General features: G+C 36.1%; 1 protein-coding gene across 3 annotated transcripts; it reads left to right on the top strand.

Annotated features, from left to right (window-relative positions):
- Nucleotides 1-582: 582 nt before the first annotated feature.
- Nucleotides 583-14849, top strand: LOC103989848 (tRNA wybutosine-synthesizing protein 2/3/4). 3 transcript variants are annotated; one of them, XR_010488079.1, is made up of 11 exons: nucleotides 583-1038; nucleotides 3128-3318; nucleotides 3873-4182; nucleotides 7518-7917; nucleotides 9095-10255; nucleotides 10460-10589; nucleotides 11347-11582; nucleotides 11685-11820; nucleotides 13239-13507; nucleotides 13980-14056; nucleotides 14394-14439. XR_010488079.1 is itself a non-coding variant. In XM_065114316.1 (11 exons), exons 1-11 carry the CDS (start codon nucleotides 585-587, stop codon nucleotides 14703-14705), a joined length of 3303 nt encoding a protein of 1100 aa, XP_064970388.1. In that variant the 5' UTR covers nucleotides 583-584; the 3' UTR covers nucleotides 14706-14849. The 3 variants fall into 3 exon arrangements, 2 of the variants coding, with proteins under 2 accessions (XP_064970388.1, XP_064970389.1); XM_065114316.1 differs by lacking the exon at nucleotides 13239-13507 and adding an exon at nucleotides 14605-14849 and having other exon boundaries at nucleotides 14394-14500; XM_065114317.1 differs by lacking the exons at nucleotides 13239-13507; nucleotides 13980-14056; nucleotides 14394-14439 and having other exon boundaries at nucleotides 11347-11577; nucleotides 11685-11819.
- Nucleotides 14850-15547: the final 698 nt, after the last annotated feature.

Raw genomic sequence — 15547 nt, 5'->3', positions numbered from 1 at the left:
TATATTACATATTTTATGCTTATAAAGACATGAGTGTGTGATGAGACTATGATGAGACTAGGTAGAATAATAAAGTGAAAAGATAAGGGCCTCCCTCTCCTTTCTCTCAAATGGAAATCTTTTTTTATGCAGATTATCTAAATATAAAATTAAAAGGTACACATGTATATTCTTTTATTGTTAAAATTAATAATATTATTATAGCACTAGGGTAAGCCTTATTATAACTAAAAAATATACTCTCTTGTATACTAAAGCTTTTTATATTGATATTATCGACATTGATAAAGCTTCTTTGGATTGATCCTGTGAAAAATTAATTTCAACCATCAACTTATATTTTATGATCAAATTTAATTATAGGATAAATCTTAAGCGGTGCAGTCTCACCGCGTGAAACCCATACCGCAGGTCAATGCTGGATCCGAAGCCTGCAATAGATCCATATTCAACATCTAACAAGTCCGAATCCGATATTTTGAATAATGGGTTCGGGTTGGACATGAGTCGATGTAAACACCGCCCGACCCGATTTAAAGGCCTTAAAAGAGGCATCAGTAGACCCAACAAGGACAATAACAAGGATGGAGTTCGAGAAGCGGAAGGCGGCGGTCATGGCGACGCTAGCGGCGCAGGCGCCGGACAAATCGCCGAAGGGGGCGGTGGACGCGCCCATCGTCCCCGTCCTCGACGCCCTCAACCGCCACCACTCATACTTCACTACAAGCTCTTGCTCCGGCCGCATCTCCATCCTCGCCCACGGCCGTCGCCCGGCCCCCAACGCCGGAGCCGTTGAAGGCGACGGAAATAAGACTGCGTCTAAGAAGAAGGCCGCCGGCGGCAGTTGGCTCTTCGTCAGCCACGACCCTGCCGACCCGGCCGCCGTCGTCGACCTTCTCTTCGGCGGCCCTGAGAAGTCCGTAGAGGGGGATCTGGTGTTCCGTTTTGAGCCTCTAATCATCGCGGTCGAGTGCCGGGATGTCGCTGCGGCGCAGGTGCTCGTTTCCACCGCGATTTCTTGTGGGTTTAGAGAGTCGGGTAAGTGAATGATCTTTTTTTCTTTATGAAAGAACTGTTCCTGATTAGATTAAACAAAAAGATCTAGTGTTGATTTCTGGTTTGAATTGAAAGAATGTCTTTGAGTCATTTGAAGCAGGTTGAGGAGCTATTCATTAGGATATATAAAGTGAAGAAAAACATAGGTCTTGACCTTCATGATTTAGAAAATTTCAGGTCGGATATATTAATATTAAAAGAAGGATAAATTCTACTTAACTTGTTTCTTGTTGATTTAACAACTCAAGAGTTTGAAAGTATGCTTTAGGTTGGACTTGTAGGTATCAATTTTGCTTAAGATATGAAATGCCAACTTTAAACTAAGATGTCTTTTTTCTGTAGCTATTGGTAACGATTAGTTGAACCTAGGGTTTGATTTACTGATCCGAGCAAGCGTGCCAACTGGTCGGCGGCACAGCAAGTGCTACCCCGTACCGGTGTGCTGAGTGTCAGCATGGCGAGGTGTGCTGATGGCGCAAAAAAAGGCCCAAAAACACCAATAAAAATATCTGAAAAATAAAAAAAATATATTAGGGTTTTTAATTTTGAACTAAATGTAAGTTTAATATAATTCATCAAAAATATTCTAAATTATGAAGGAATAGCGACAGATATCTTTTTCGAGCTTTGAGCAGTGTTGTGGCATGTTTTGAATCGTCCATCCATTGATATTGAATTATCCACAAAAATATGACTTGAATTATTAGATTACTAGTTAAATTTTAATATTCAAATGAATTAAATAATAAAAGGATCGATTGATGGATATACATGATTCTATCATCAAAAAGAATAAGGAGGCGGTGGATTAGGGTTCTCTATTCTATGTATTAGTATATCAATATATTATTTTTGTTAGATCCAATCTTGAAATTGATCCCACGATGTAGTTTATTAATACATCGTATGTCATTAGTGTATCAATGTGATGATGGTTGTAGTCTGATCATCATGAACGACACGTGTCCGATGCTACTCCTGAGACAAGTATAATTGTGACATATATTGGTGTGAAGGTTGGAGAACGTTGGGACATGTATTTTTGTCAATGATCTGTTGCTCCGTATCATAAGGTCAATCACCGTGCTATTGCTTGGAAAGGAATGACTAACTATCATCATGCTGTTGTTGGTCATAAGGTCTTTCATGATACGATGGTTGGGAATACAGTGAGCCCGGTCCTGTGTCAACGTCGTATAAGCTTTGTTGCATATGTTTAAAATCATCGACTATCTTTCCCTTCCCCTTCTGTTTCTGTGTATAAATCTGACTAATATCTCGTCGAGCTCCATGATTTGAATCTTGGGTGACATGTATAAAAAATGTTAAAAGAGGGGGGAGAAAAGGGTTTGAAAACCCTTTGAACTAGTTCCAACGGTCAATTATACCGGTAAATCTCATCTCTTGATCGATATTGATTAAAATTGGATCATTATCGACTGGTACAGGTCGGTAACGATCGAGTTTTGATTGTTCTGCTAGGTATAGATCCTGTATCGATCGATACAGGGTCCATAATATATAATCGCTCGGTACAGGACAGTCTGCATGCTGGTCACCTATTGGACACGGTATGTGCCGCTTGTACCATATCGTTTTGGGTCGCACAATGAACCTTGGTCAAACCCAAATCGAACCAACTAGTTAGGTTATATGTACTAATTTGTGTTTTCTTAAAACATTTTTCTTGTAACATGTAAACATATTCTTGTCTCCTCATTAAGCTTCTTTACAGAGTTATCTTCATATTTTACAAAATATTTTAAAGCCGTTTTATTTTAACAATACCTCGTCTTTCTTGTATCATACCTCTCTAATTTATGGGAAACCATTTCGTCTATGTTTGAATATAAAGCCTGACTATTTGAGGGTTGTAACTCCTTGCACGTCCTTGTTGACTCCTTCAATTATACATCACTTTCTTCATGCACTATATTCTTAAATAATTTGGAGAACCTCTAAATGCTTATGTTTTGGTTGTCTTTTGTCTTTTGTCTTGAACCTTGTCTTCCTGTACCATTTGTAATAAATTATTTTGAATTTTAATGCCAGCTGTTGTCATTTTATACAGGCATAACAAACACTCAAAAGCGTATTATGGTTGCTATAAGATGTTCTATTCGTTTGGAGGTGCCACTGGGACAAATGGATCATATTCTGGTGACAGCACAGTATGTTCATTACCTTGTTACTATTGCTAATGATAAGATGGAAGTAAATAGAAAAAGAACAGAAAGCTTTCTCCACGTTTTGCAATGCAAGGTGAGACTACGTTGCATTTTTCTTTAAAAAATTAGATTTATTCCCTTCATTTGCGGTATTATTTTAGCAAGTTGGTTTAAAATCAAATCTACACATGGAGGCACATTTGGTACTATCTCATTCTCTGTGTGGTTCTTTCAACGATCAGTTAACTATATGCTCTCTAGATTTTCCTGACTTCAGATAACAGTAAGATTCAGTATTTTTTTTAAAGACCAGTTGAATTGTATGTTACAGAGATGCCTACTATAAGCTGTAATGATTGGTGTTTATTAGATATCAGAGAATCCACACATGGTTTAGATGACCAATTATTGCACACTGCAACAATTTTTGTCATTGTTACCTGTTTTTCCTGTGATATACTAGAATAACTGTTTTCCCTATTATACCCTGGAATTTGGCTATTAAATATATTGTTGAGAGGGAAAATAAGAAAAACAGATACAATAAGTTGGGAGTAATCTTATTTTTCTATAACTTCTGGTCCTTCTTGTATGGGGGTTCACTTATGCATCCTTTTTTACCAAAATGGGCTTTAATTTAATGTGCAGGGCCTCTCAGGATCATCAAAGGAAATTATCGATTGTAGCCCAGAGGATTGCAATCAGATGGTTGGCAAAGGGAATTCATTAGATATTGAAGCCAAGACAAATGTCTCTCGGGCTACTACAACACTAAATAGGAATAAAGCTGTAACACCTGGTGAGGATATTGGAGGGGGAAGCAGATTCAAGTCTGCTGGGCATTTGGAACAGAAAGGCATTGATGCTACTCCTAAGGAATTGTTAGAAGAATCAGTCCATTATCATGAAGTGGAAACTGGATACTCTGAAATGGCTACTGGCACCGATTATAATTTAGGTAAACTAACAGATGCATACTTGTTCCCATTTTCTATTACATTTTTTTCTATTTTCCAAAAACTGTTCCTATTATCTTTTATCTTTTTACAAAGAAAAAGGAGCTAACAGATTTTTGTAGACGAGGCACTTACAGTTCATTTCCATGATTTAAAATCTTTGAAATTTTGGTTGCAATAGCCATGCTCTGATAACCTGTGTTATTATTCCAGCGTTGGCACTTGGATCTACAATATTTTGGGAGTTTCATTGAAATGAACTGGGATCTTAGTTACTTGGTGAGTTAGTGATCAACAAATTGACTTTGGAGAAGTTTACTATTTTGTATGGGAGGAGAGCTGTTCAAAGCATGGACAGTTTGGGATTAATATAAATATATAATTATACCAGTTGCTATCATTGTATTTTGGAGCTTCTCTTTTGGTTTGTTGCTAGTGGAAATTAATATTTGCTAGAACCACTGTGGTAAACTGCTCAGTATAGGATCAAAAGTAGGCAGCTAGAATAAATAGATGTACTTAGAGACTGGGAGGAGGAATACAATTGTTGGGAAAGGTTTGAGATCTATAATGCCAGATCAAGAAAAGGTCTTTGCCAGCTAGAAGCTGACCAATAACAAGCAATCAAATCACCTTTTAGTTTCAAATGCTGAACTTTAAGTACTGAGATATTTGGCTTTAGATGAGATTAGATGCGGGTAGTTTAGTTGCGACCAGATATCTGAAGAATTATTTACATTTCCTTCTTTCCTTTCCACTAATAGCAATTATTGATCAATGTGCCATTTGGCTAGCAATTCTGCAGACAAGCAGGAGGTATATGCAAGCTCAAAGGCAACCATGCTCTACTTGCATATTTGCGTATTTGTTTGAATTATATGTTTAGCTTCAATAGGCACCCATACTTAAAGGTCAAAGGTCTAACACTAGATGTCTAGGAACTTTCTTGTGTAGACTAGGTAACCAAAGAAGTTCTTATGATTCTTATGAATTTATGATGGACCGTTAGCTAGAGCCGAATTTGCTTTAGACTTTGCTTAAAGTATAATGGTCCAGCACTTTCTTGTGTAGACTAGGTATAACTGAAGAAGTCCTTATGATTATTTTGCACTTATGATCAGACCCATTTGCTAGAGCTGAATTTGTTTTAGACTTTATTATTTAAGTTCTCTAATTTTCTTTTTTTTGGTTATTTTATAATGCTTGTTAGTAAGGAATTTCTTTGAAATTTTTAGGTTGGCATATGGAAATTAAAGGTTGGGACATGTATTGTGTTGTTTATTAGAAAAAAAATTATAGGAGGTGAGGAATCTTCATGGAGATTTGAGTTTGTGTATAGTAAAAAATAACTGACAAGAGGGGAACCAATCTTCATTCAAGGATCATGGCAAGTAAGAAAGTTTACCTTTGATTAAGATTTGATTATATTTGAAGAGTATTTTCACCAGATATAGAATATTGGATATGATTCAAATCATTGAGGAATGAGGAATAAACAGATGAAGTATGGATTCAAGTAGAAATTCTGATATTCCTTATTTGTTTTAATTTCATTTGTGGTTTGATTTGGATTTAGAAAGATGCGAGTTATTCTTAAACGTTGATGCAAATTCTGATATTCCTTATTTGTTAATTTTCATGGGTGGTTTGATTTGGATTTAGAAAGAGATGAGGTTTATGCTTAAACATTGATGCCCTTTTCACACAATTGAGTACATATACCACCATATCAGGTGCTAGTGTTGGGAACTAGCATTTTATGTGGGCTGGTTCAGTTTGGTGTTAAGGGAATATCCATGAGTCTGTTCCATTTTCAGAATTGAGACTGAACTGAACCACAGGAGAGCAAATGGAACTGAACAAAATTGTTCAGGTTGATTTTTATGTTGGCTTTCCGGATTGTATTACTGTTACATATGCTTTCAAATTGGTCGATACAATGTGTAGCAATCAATATTTATCAACCTGTCGAATTACCTTTTATTATTATTTTTTGATGATACCGGGTGGTAAAGGTCTATGCTGCTCAATATATTGGTACCATACTGGTCTAGTAATTACCGAAAGCAGTATTGCATCAAGATATAAATCTTTGATATCATATTACTTTGTTATATGTAATTGTAGTTTACATGATGTACTACATAATACATATAAGTGTAAAATATGCTCTTCTACATTTTTTTTTACTTTTTTTTCTTTGTTTGGCTAGTCCATTTTTACGTTCCTATTGCCAGGTTCAATATCTTCCACTAGCTGCTAGTTTTATGTCTTCAACTTTTCAAAAATGGAACAATCCTTATCGAGTTCTAGGGTTTTGAGTAGTATTATATCGAAGTTGTGGGGCATGAGTATATCTCGAGAGTCTTCTCCAACTATGACTATGGGATACTGTGGATATGTGCAACCCAAGACAAATGTGCTGGTCATGGACATAGGACTTAACATGTGAAGAATTGAGTCTGGAGTAGACCTTTTGCATAACCGAAGTATTAAAAACTGGTTGGATTGGTCCATATCAACTGGCATTTACTACTTTAACCAGATAACGGGATGTAGATTGGGCAATTTTATCCAGTCTGATCTGGAACATGGTTTGCCGTCCGGTAATTCTACAAACTGAGCATACCTTCTGGTTTTAATGAATAAAACCGGGGTTCCTGCTGCTCGACACCCATATATTTTTTTTAATTTTTTACAACTGATAGTTGTATTCTTTTTGCCTCCCTTGCTCCTCTTTATATCACATTCTCTCTTGTTGCTCTTTCCTCCCTTTCTTTCTATTGCTCCAGCGCCTCCCTGCCATTGTGTTGTTATTGTGGCCGTGCTGCATCGCTTTGCCGCCTCCCTGTCCATCTCATCTATGGTTGCTTCTGGTACATTTCCTCCTCTTCCAACTCCACCTCACTTTCACTTCATCCTCCGTTTCTCCTCTGTGTTTTCTTCCTCCTCCTCCCCCCTACTTCTCCCTCTCCTCCACCTCTGCTCTTTTCTCTCTCTTTCTGATTGGTCCATGCCAACTGGTATGGTGGTGTACCACACGTTGGTACATTGGTGCTCTACTACGGTTCAGTCAATGACTAATATGGGCTTAGTTTCGAGATTTAGATCTTGTGCTTCAACACAATTTCACTCTCTGGATAATGGTCCAAAGAATTTAGTTCACAAGAAACTTGCTATATTGAATCGTCATTGTTTTTTCATCAAAAGTTACATTTTCTGATTGATGATTCTGGAGATATGGAACTCAACTTTTAATGTAAACTTTATGCCACTTTCAGATGATTTAAAGCACACCACTGTTTCTGCTATAGATTAAGTTACAATTTGTCAACAGAGATATCAGGAACTTCCAGGAGCTCTCTTTCAGTTGTCATGTTAAAGATTGTTGGTGAACCAATTGAAAAGCTCTCCCTATGGGGTCAGTCAGCTTGTGCTTTAAATATCAATGGAAAGGAACAGGTAATTGTCTTTGGTGGTTTCGGAGGTTTGGGACGTCATGCACGAAGTAATTATTCACTTTTGCTGGATCCTCAATCTGGACTGTTGAGAAAAATTGAAGTTGCAAGTTCACCACCTCCACGTATGGGTCATACGTCTTCACTTGTGGGGAGCAGTATTTTTGTTATCGGAGGAAGGGCTGGTCCCTTGGAGATTCTTAATGATGTGTGGGTTCTTGAAACTACTGAAAATCGATGGTCTTTACTAGATTGTAGTGGCCAAGTCTTTAATCCAAGGTAACCTCCCTTAGTGATGCTTAAGTTACTTTGTTATTATTTTTCACAAGCTTTTTTTGGGGAGAATGACTTAACAGATATAACAGTTTATGGTTAGCTTTTAGTGAAACCTCACTCAATTGTGACTAATAGAGTTTTACTGTTTAATTTTTCTTCAACATGTAACATTCTTGTTTTTATTATCTGTTCTGCCAGAAAAGTTGACTTTAAAAATGTAGCTTTATCATTTTTAAGACTAGTATTTTATTTAAGTTGGTGAATAGTTTCTATGCTTGAGAACCATCATTATATTACATATGGAATGTTATCTCATGATAAAGTGAGAAAGTGTTGTATTCCATATGTACTTCTTGATTAGAATATTCCTCTTCAAAACTTTAGGTAATTTCTGACACGTGGGTTTCAAATTGCTTGCCATATTCTTATTTTGTGCATGCCGTATACAACACTTATAGGATACTTATTAAGTTATTATAATGTGTTGAAATATCAAATCTTTTGAATTACTATAAAAATATCCTATACTTTTAGGATGTTCATAAGATAGTTTGTGGAAGTTCTAGAGAATTTTTTTTCTTAACTATTAGTTGTTGATTTTAGTTGAGATGGATGTGTGATTGAATATGTCAATTTTTATTTTTTTATTAAGAATTAAACTGCAATAATTGAAATCAGAATACTGATCTTGATGTATCAGAAGTTTATGGTATATTATGTACATTCTTTAACTAAAAGTAATTCCTTTCTGTTGTAAACAAATCAGGGATGCTAGTCAATTGTTGTTATGTGCAAAATATGTTTACTAATGCTTTTAAGTACAAGTCAAACATTGTCATATATATTGTATTAAAAATTATATTATTTTGTCATATTTTTGCCATATAATATATATTTTTTTAGGATTTACTCTATCCTCTTGATAACCCATATTCATTTGCATATCCATCTCCATGCTTTATGGTAGCTGATCTATGCTAGCATTTGTTTGAACTGTACAACTGTTTTCTATAGCTTTTAAATATAGCAAAGATAACTTTAATTGATATATTTGGACTTTGGAGTTTGTTTGCCATCATATGAGTACCTATTGCTATACAAGGTTTCCACTTAACCATATTCCTTATCAATTTTGAAGAGGTAAATCCATCATCTTTTTTTACTTATATTTCCATTGCAGGCACCGCCATGCAGCTGTGACTATGGACTCAAAAATATATGTCTTTGGTGGACTTAATAATGAAGTGATCTACTCCTGCATGAATGTTCTAGACACTCAAACCATGAAGTGGAGTGAGGTTAACATCTCTGGAGAATGGCCTTGTGCTCGTCATTCACATTCTATGGTTGCAATTGGCTCTCAGTTGTTCATGTTTGGGGGTTATGATGGTGAGAAGGCACTAGGTGATCTCTACAGTTTTGATGTCAAAACTTTACAGTGGAAAAGGGAAAAGACAACAGGAAGAGCTCCTTTTCCTAGATTTTCACATTCAATGTTTGTGTACAAAACTTATCTTGGCATTATAGGCGGCTGTCCTGTGAGGCAACACTATCAAGAGTTGAGTTTGCTGAACCTGACTTGTCATGTTTGGGTGCATGTGACCATTGACTCTTTTGGTAGAGAACTTTGGGTTCGAAGCTCCTCCTGTGTAGTCGATGATGAACTTGTTATTATTGGTGGTGGAGCATCATGCTATGCATTTGGGACCAAGTTTAACCAGCCAATGAAAATAAACTTACAATTGTTAGAATCTACTGGTTACCTCTGTCCTGAAACTGAATATCAGTCGGTTATACAATATAACAAGACAAACATGCTCGGGAGTTCACTCTGCAACAATTATCCACGTGGGGCCTCTTGTGATTCTGAACCAAACAAATTGGTTGATAGGTCTTGTAATGGAAATGGGCATGATGCTAAAGAGTATGTTCTACAAATCAAGAAAAATTGTGCTAAATTTGCCAAGGATGTAATCAAGAAGTTTGGATATCTGGATCTCTCAAGAAATGTTCAACCAAGTCCAGATGGCTTCTATATTTGTTTACCAATCACTCGGGAATTTTATGGTTTAGTACAGGAAAAGCAACTGACTCAACTAACTGACACTAATGACTATTCTGATAACTTCCATGCATATCTGAAGGACCTTTCTGTAAATGAGGTCTCTCTGTCAACAGCATTGAGCATCTTGTTATCATGTGGAGGTTCTTTACTAATAGACAATGTAGCCTGCAGCAAGAAGTTTCACAAATCTCCACAAAAGACACTGAGAGAATCTGTGTGCTCTTTGTTAACTGAAAAAGGGATGCCTTTACAACTGTTGGAGCAGATACCTGCAAGGTTTGATTCATTGGCTTCATGTTTCTCTTTATTATTTCTTTAGTAAACAGAAAATTCCTACATATTTAAGTCGTTATCACAATGAAAGTTTGGTCTTTTTTTGGTTTTTGTTTTCGAGGTATGAGTTTAAGGTAATCATCATTACAATGTACTAAGGCTTCGAACATTATATTACATCTTGACAAAATGATATGTGCCACTTAGGTGGGAGCATCTAGGGGACATTATTGTTCTTCCAAAAACTGCTTTTATGGATCCTAGATGGGATTCTGTTGGAGAAGAACTTTGGCCTATTGTTGCTAAATCTCTTGGTGCCCAGCGGTTAGCACGTCAAGTAAGTTACTATCAAGTTGCTTTAATTTTTCCAATTTTCTAGTGTCATTTGTCACATTATTTTTCTTCCTTATTTTCTCCACGGATTATTTTTTAATGCAAGCTTATATGATTATGAAACATGCTATGAACTTATCATGCTTGTTTGTAACTCATGCAGTATGAGGTTAGTAATAGAATTGATTTCATGGCTAGAAATTATGATTCCTGTTTGGTATATTTAAATGTTAAAACTTTATGGTTCTCACATGTGCCATAAGTTTTCATGGTTAACATTTCCTGATTGTTCCTTGGGAAACAAATTATAAAGACAGCCAAAGAAAGAATGGATGTTCATGAGGTCCAGCACAAGAATTTCACATTTTCCGTGATGATTGAATTTTGCATTTTCCGTGATGATTGAATCTGGCATTTTCCTTGATGATTTTCGCTGTGCCAAAGCTGCGCAAATATTTTACCTTTCTGCATCACACATTTGTGGACGTATAAAGAGCCTCATACTCGGAAAACTCTTGAGTTTTGCACTTGATCTTTATTGCTCAACAACTTAATTTTTTTGTGGTTTGATTCTGTTGCACCATGCATACCATTTTCATGTTCTGGATGCATGAAGGTAATGCACACAAAAAAAAAAAGAAAAAAAGAAAAAGTGGAAGACTGGATGCTCCCTTTTTATACAATGTGATGCTTATTTGTGTTCTATACTGGTATTTTTGGATGGTATGCCTTTTTATGCAATTATGTTGATGTTGTATCAGGGTCGAATTTTGCCGACTGGGACAAGGGACAGCACATTAGAAATTCTTCTGGGAGAGAATGGCTGGGTGACACATCACGAAAATGGAATCATCTACTCCTTTGATGCAACAAAATGCATGTTTTCTTCAGGGAACCTCTCTGAAAAGCGTCGCATTGCTCAATTGGATTGTGCAGATGAAATTATTGTGGATTTGTTTGCTGGAATTGGATATTTTGTTCTTCCATTTCTTGTTAAGTATGGCCAGTTCCTTTGGTTAGATTATATTCATTTACTAGAATCTTTAAAGAGTTTTATACTTTTATGATGATTTTGTATTGAACATAAAGTTATGCGCAGAGCTAGGGCAAAGCTGGCTTATGCATGCGAGTGGAATCCTCATGCCATAGAGGCTCTTCAGCAAAATGTTCATATCAATTCTGTGGCCGACCGATGCATCATACTTGAGGGAGATAATCGCATTATAGCTCCTAGAGTATGTCATTGATTGCACTTTTTTCACTTTAAATATTTCAAAGATGATTCCCTAATGATGATGTGTCTGTTAATATTGGTTTTATGGAAGTTAATATCTTTTGTTTTTGAGATGGCATGTAGTTTTACATTGCATATTGTCCCATCACCTGATAAAATTTTATTTACCTCTCACTAATAAGATGGAAGTACCATCACTTTCATCTCAGTTCTGTTGTATTGACTTCAAAACTTCTGAAAATGGTCACATTTTATTTTGGTGATCAAAATGTTTTTATATTGTTGCAATGCTATCATCCATTAGCAATTTGTGGCATTCAGGGATTAGTATCGAGTGAAAAACATTCGATGGAGTCAACAAGCTGTTTGTACTTTGTACCTGTTGCTTCTTAATCTTTTTATTGTTTTAAATTCCTAGCTGAATTTATTTGTTAATAAGCATAGATTCTGTATCTTTTGGTTCTAAAAGTTTTCATTTTAGAGTACTAGCGAGCAATATGGATTGGAACAGAAACTATAGAATAGCTGAGATGAGGCATGTTGAGTCATATGACTGGTGCTTTAACAGTTGACAAGGGAATAACCACAGTCAATTTAAGGAGTTGTATGCCTATCAATATTGTCGTGTCTCTATGATGATTAAATAATGGGAAAGCGTCACCATTCAGCATAGCCATTTCCAAACAACGAAAGGCTTTTGTTATGTGGTATGCTGATTTAGACGAAGGAAATTGCAAACTTGGCATGTTTAAGATGATGATTCTTCAGATATTTAGATGGTTGAAAACTAGATAGATGAGATTTAGCTCCGTCTGATGGCTTGCTCAGTTCATCACAATGGTTTTGAGTACCAAGGCTTGGGTATTCAGATGCTATGCTAAATGGTCTGAGGTTCAATTAGTTAGGGGGACAGTTCTATGGCATAGGTAGACTATTGCCAATTTGTTTCTTTTGCACTGTACGGAGAGGAGAGAATAATATTGAAAGAAAAATAAAGGAGAGATAAGGTCATTTGTTTCAGAGAAAAAAAGTATTTTTCAATAGGAAAAAAAAAGATGCATGTATCTTTACACCGCAACAATCCGAACCTTATTAAGTGTTGATAGTTTGATATCCTCCTTTTTTAGGACTCTGGAACAAGAAATAAAAGTTCTATAACTAGGGATATCCAATGCAAGGATTTAACACCTGTCTGATACTAGTTTCAGTAACCAATCAGACCAATATGATATCGGTATATCCACTTTGATTATACCATTCAATAAAGTTTGAAAAATGGAATCATATGTGCACCTATGTTAGTTATGTGTTTCCATTTTGATACTAGTTGGACTGGTAAATAATAGTTGGCATGTATTGGTACATTTGGTATTCAAAACCTTTATTAAATGTAAAAGTAAAATTTTTTTGATTGAACAGGCAGCAAGGCTTTTCAAAGTTTCTACTGACCTTTGGAATTCTGGGTAGAAAACTGAACTTGGAGAATGAAGTAGGACAAAGAAATGTTCATTTAATAAAAGCATTAAGAATAGACAATGTATTCTTGTCATTCACCACTCCGAAGGCTCTCATATAACTCGCAACTGATCTATCGGCTGGAGTTACTGCAGGACATTGAAAATCATATTCTTCACTACATTATAGAAGTGGAAATGTATGCAATCAGTTGCAAGCCTTAATTTGCAGAGGTAACTGTGGATAGTTTCAACAAAATCCTTTGCGGAATTGTATGGCTGGAGTTTGGGTCATGCAGCTTTGTGTTATATATTAACCTCACTGACTTGTCTTTTTCTAGCTTGGCATCCTGAAGAGTTTGTTATTGTAAGAACTCATCTTTTCTGATTGCCTGGCTCCAATTTGTTCATTGATCATTTTGTCAGATTTTTTATATTCTGAACTCATGAAAACCATATCAATGATGAAACTTGTTTCTTTCCAAATAAATGCAATTTTTGGTGGGTAAATTTTTTGCAGGTACATTGTTCTAGGTTGCATTTTTTTGCATTCCACCATTGTCTATATGATAAAATTGGTTTTTTATGGGATAAAAGATCTGCTCTTTACCACTTCTCCTTTGGCCTAGCATTCATTGAATAAGTAAACGCATCTGTGTTCTAGTTAGCAACTAATAAGTGGTGATCCATTCAATTTGGTTGTCAGGGGGTTGCTAATCGTGTCTGCCTTGGTCTCCTACCTTCAAGTGAGTGCAGCTGGAATGTTGCTGTAAGGGCTTTAAGGTAGTTGAGCTGTTCCAATAATGTAATTGGCTTGATTTTGATATTGTGCATTTCTTATAATGTTGCTTTGTACTGTTTATCCTCGTGGCTATTCAAAGATTATACAAGGAGCATCATGTACATGACAATTCTTTTTAGAGTTATCATTAATTTTCTATAGTTTAGCAACTTGTGCATAATGCTTATGATTAGTATGGAAGTAGAAAAGTTGTATTATATTTTTCACAAACAACAATTAGTAATTGGCATTATCTCTGGCCTAAATTTTGTTATTTGAGCCTAAAATTTAGTCAATATTGCAATATTTCTATCTTTTACAACCAAATCATATGTTCAGGGCTGAAGGTGGCATCCTTCATGTGCATGGAAATGTCAATGACTCGGAAGAGTCCTCATGGTTGGAATATGTCGTAAAATCCATAAGCAACATCGCCTGTTCTGAAGGTAAATAAACATATAAGATGAGAATTGTGGACATGCAGTTCTCCGGTTCTTAAACCATATTTTCTCAGTAAAAAAATGTGAGGTTATGTTTTCTCCCTGTACAGGTTTACTTTGGGATGTCTCAATACACAACCTGGAGCGAGTAAAGTGGTATGGACCTCACATACGGCATCTTGTTGCCGACATAAGATGCAAACAATTGTAGATTAGATGTGCGCAAACAAATTTCAAATTTTGGAAGTGAAGCAGATGTAGTGAGTGTCTTACAACATCAGAGTTGCCCGGTACTGTACTGAACAATCTTTTGTATGATGTTGTGTTGAATTATATTCAATCTTGTTTGCGTCCATTCTGTTACTCATTGCTTCAGAAATCTTACTTTTGAAGACGATGACTTGATGATTTTTTCGGCAATTCTAACTGTTAAAGCTGCTACGGTTGGTCATCCATCTCTGTCTCCATTTCTTGTCTGTCCTTGCTTGGTGGTATTAGATTCATGCAGCCAACCCCAATTAGGTTTGTGTACTGACCTGAAGTCTCATCTCATTAGTGATTGATGGTACTTAGGAAGACAAAGACCCCTATTAGGTTTATCAAGCACTCAGTTCTTAGGTGTCAAAAGGGTAGGCCAAGTAACATTTGAATCACACTTGTGTCATTAGATCGATATTATCATCATGTGTTGTTAGCTTAGGACAATTAAGGATCAATGTTTTATCATGCTGTGTTTGCTTTAAGAAACATGGCCGTTGCATAGTCTAGTTAATTGTGTTGCATAATATTTACCTGTTTTAATCCATTGAAAACTCAAATGACAACATTTCACAGGAGGAAGAACAATTTTCTGAACCACTTTGATAAGATCAAACTCAGCCAGCTTTGGCTTCAGCTACTTGTAGATTTTGAAGAGCTACTGCTCGTGGATTCATTAAGCCTTATTTAAGAGCTCTGAATACAACATGGTCCAACATGGCTTATGTTGTTCCTCATATCTACAAGTAGCTGAAGCTGAAGTCTCATCTCATTAGTGATTGATGGTACTTAGGA

This window comes from Musa acuminata, chromosome BXJ2-6 (assembly GCF_036884655.1).
Source record: "Musa acuminata AAA Group cultivar baxijiao chromosome BXJ2-6, Cavendish_Baxijiao_AAA, whole genome shotgun sequence".
In the NCBI taxonomy this organism is placed as follows: Eukaryota; Viridiplantae; Streptophyta; class Magnoliopsida; order Zingiberales; family Musaceae; genus Musa; species Musa acuminata.
Note: the sequence above shows the minus strand (reverse complement) of the source record. Positions and strands in the feature narration are given on the sequence as shown.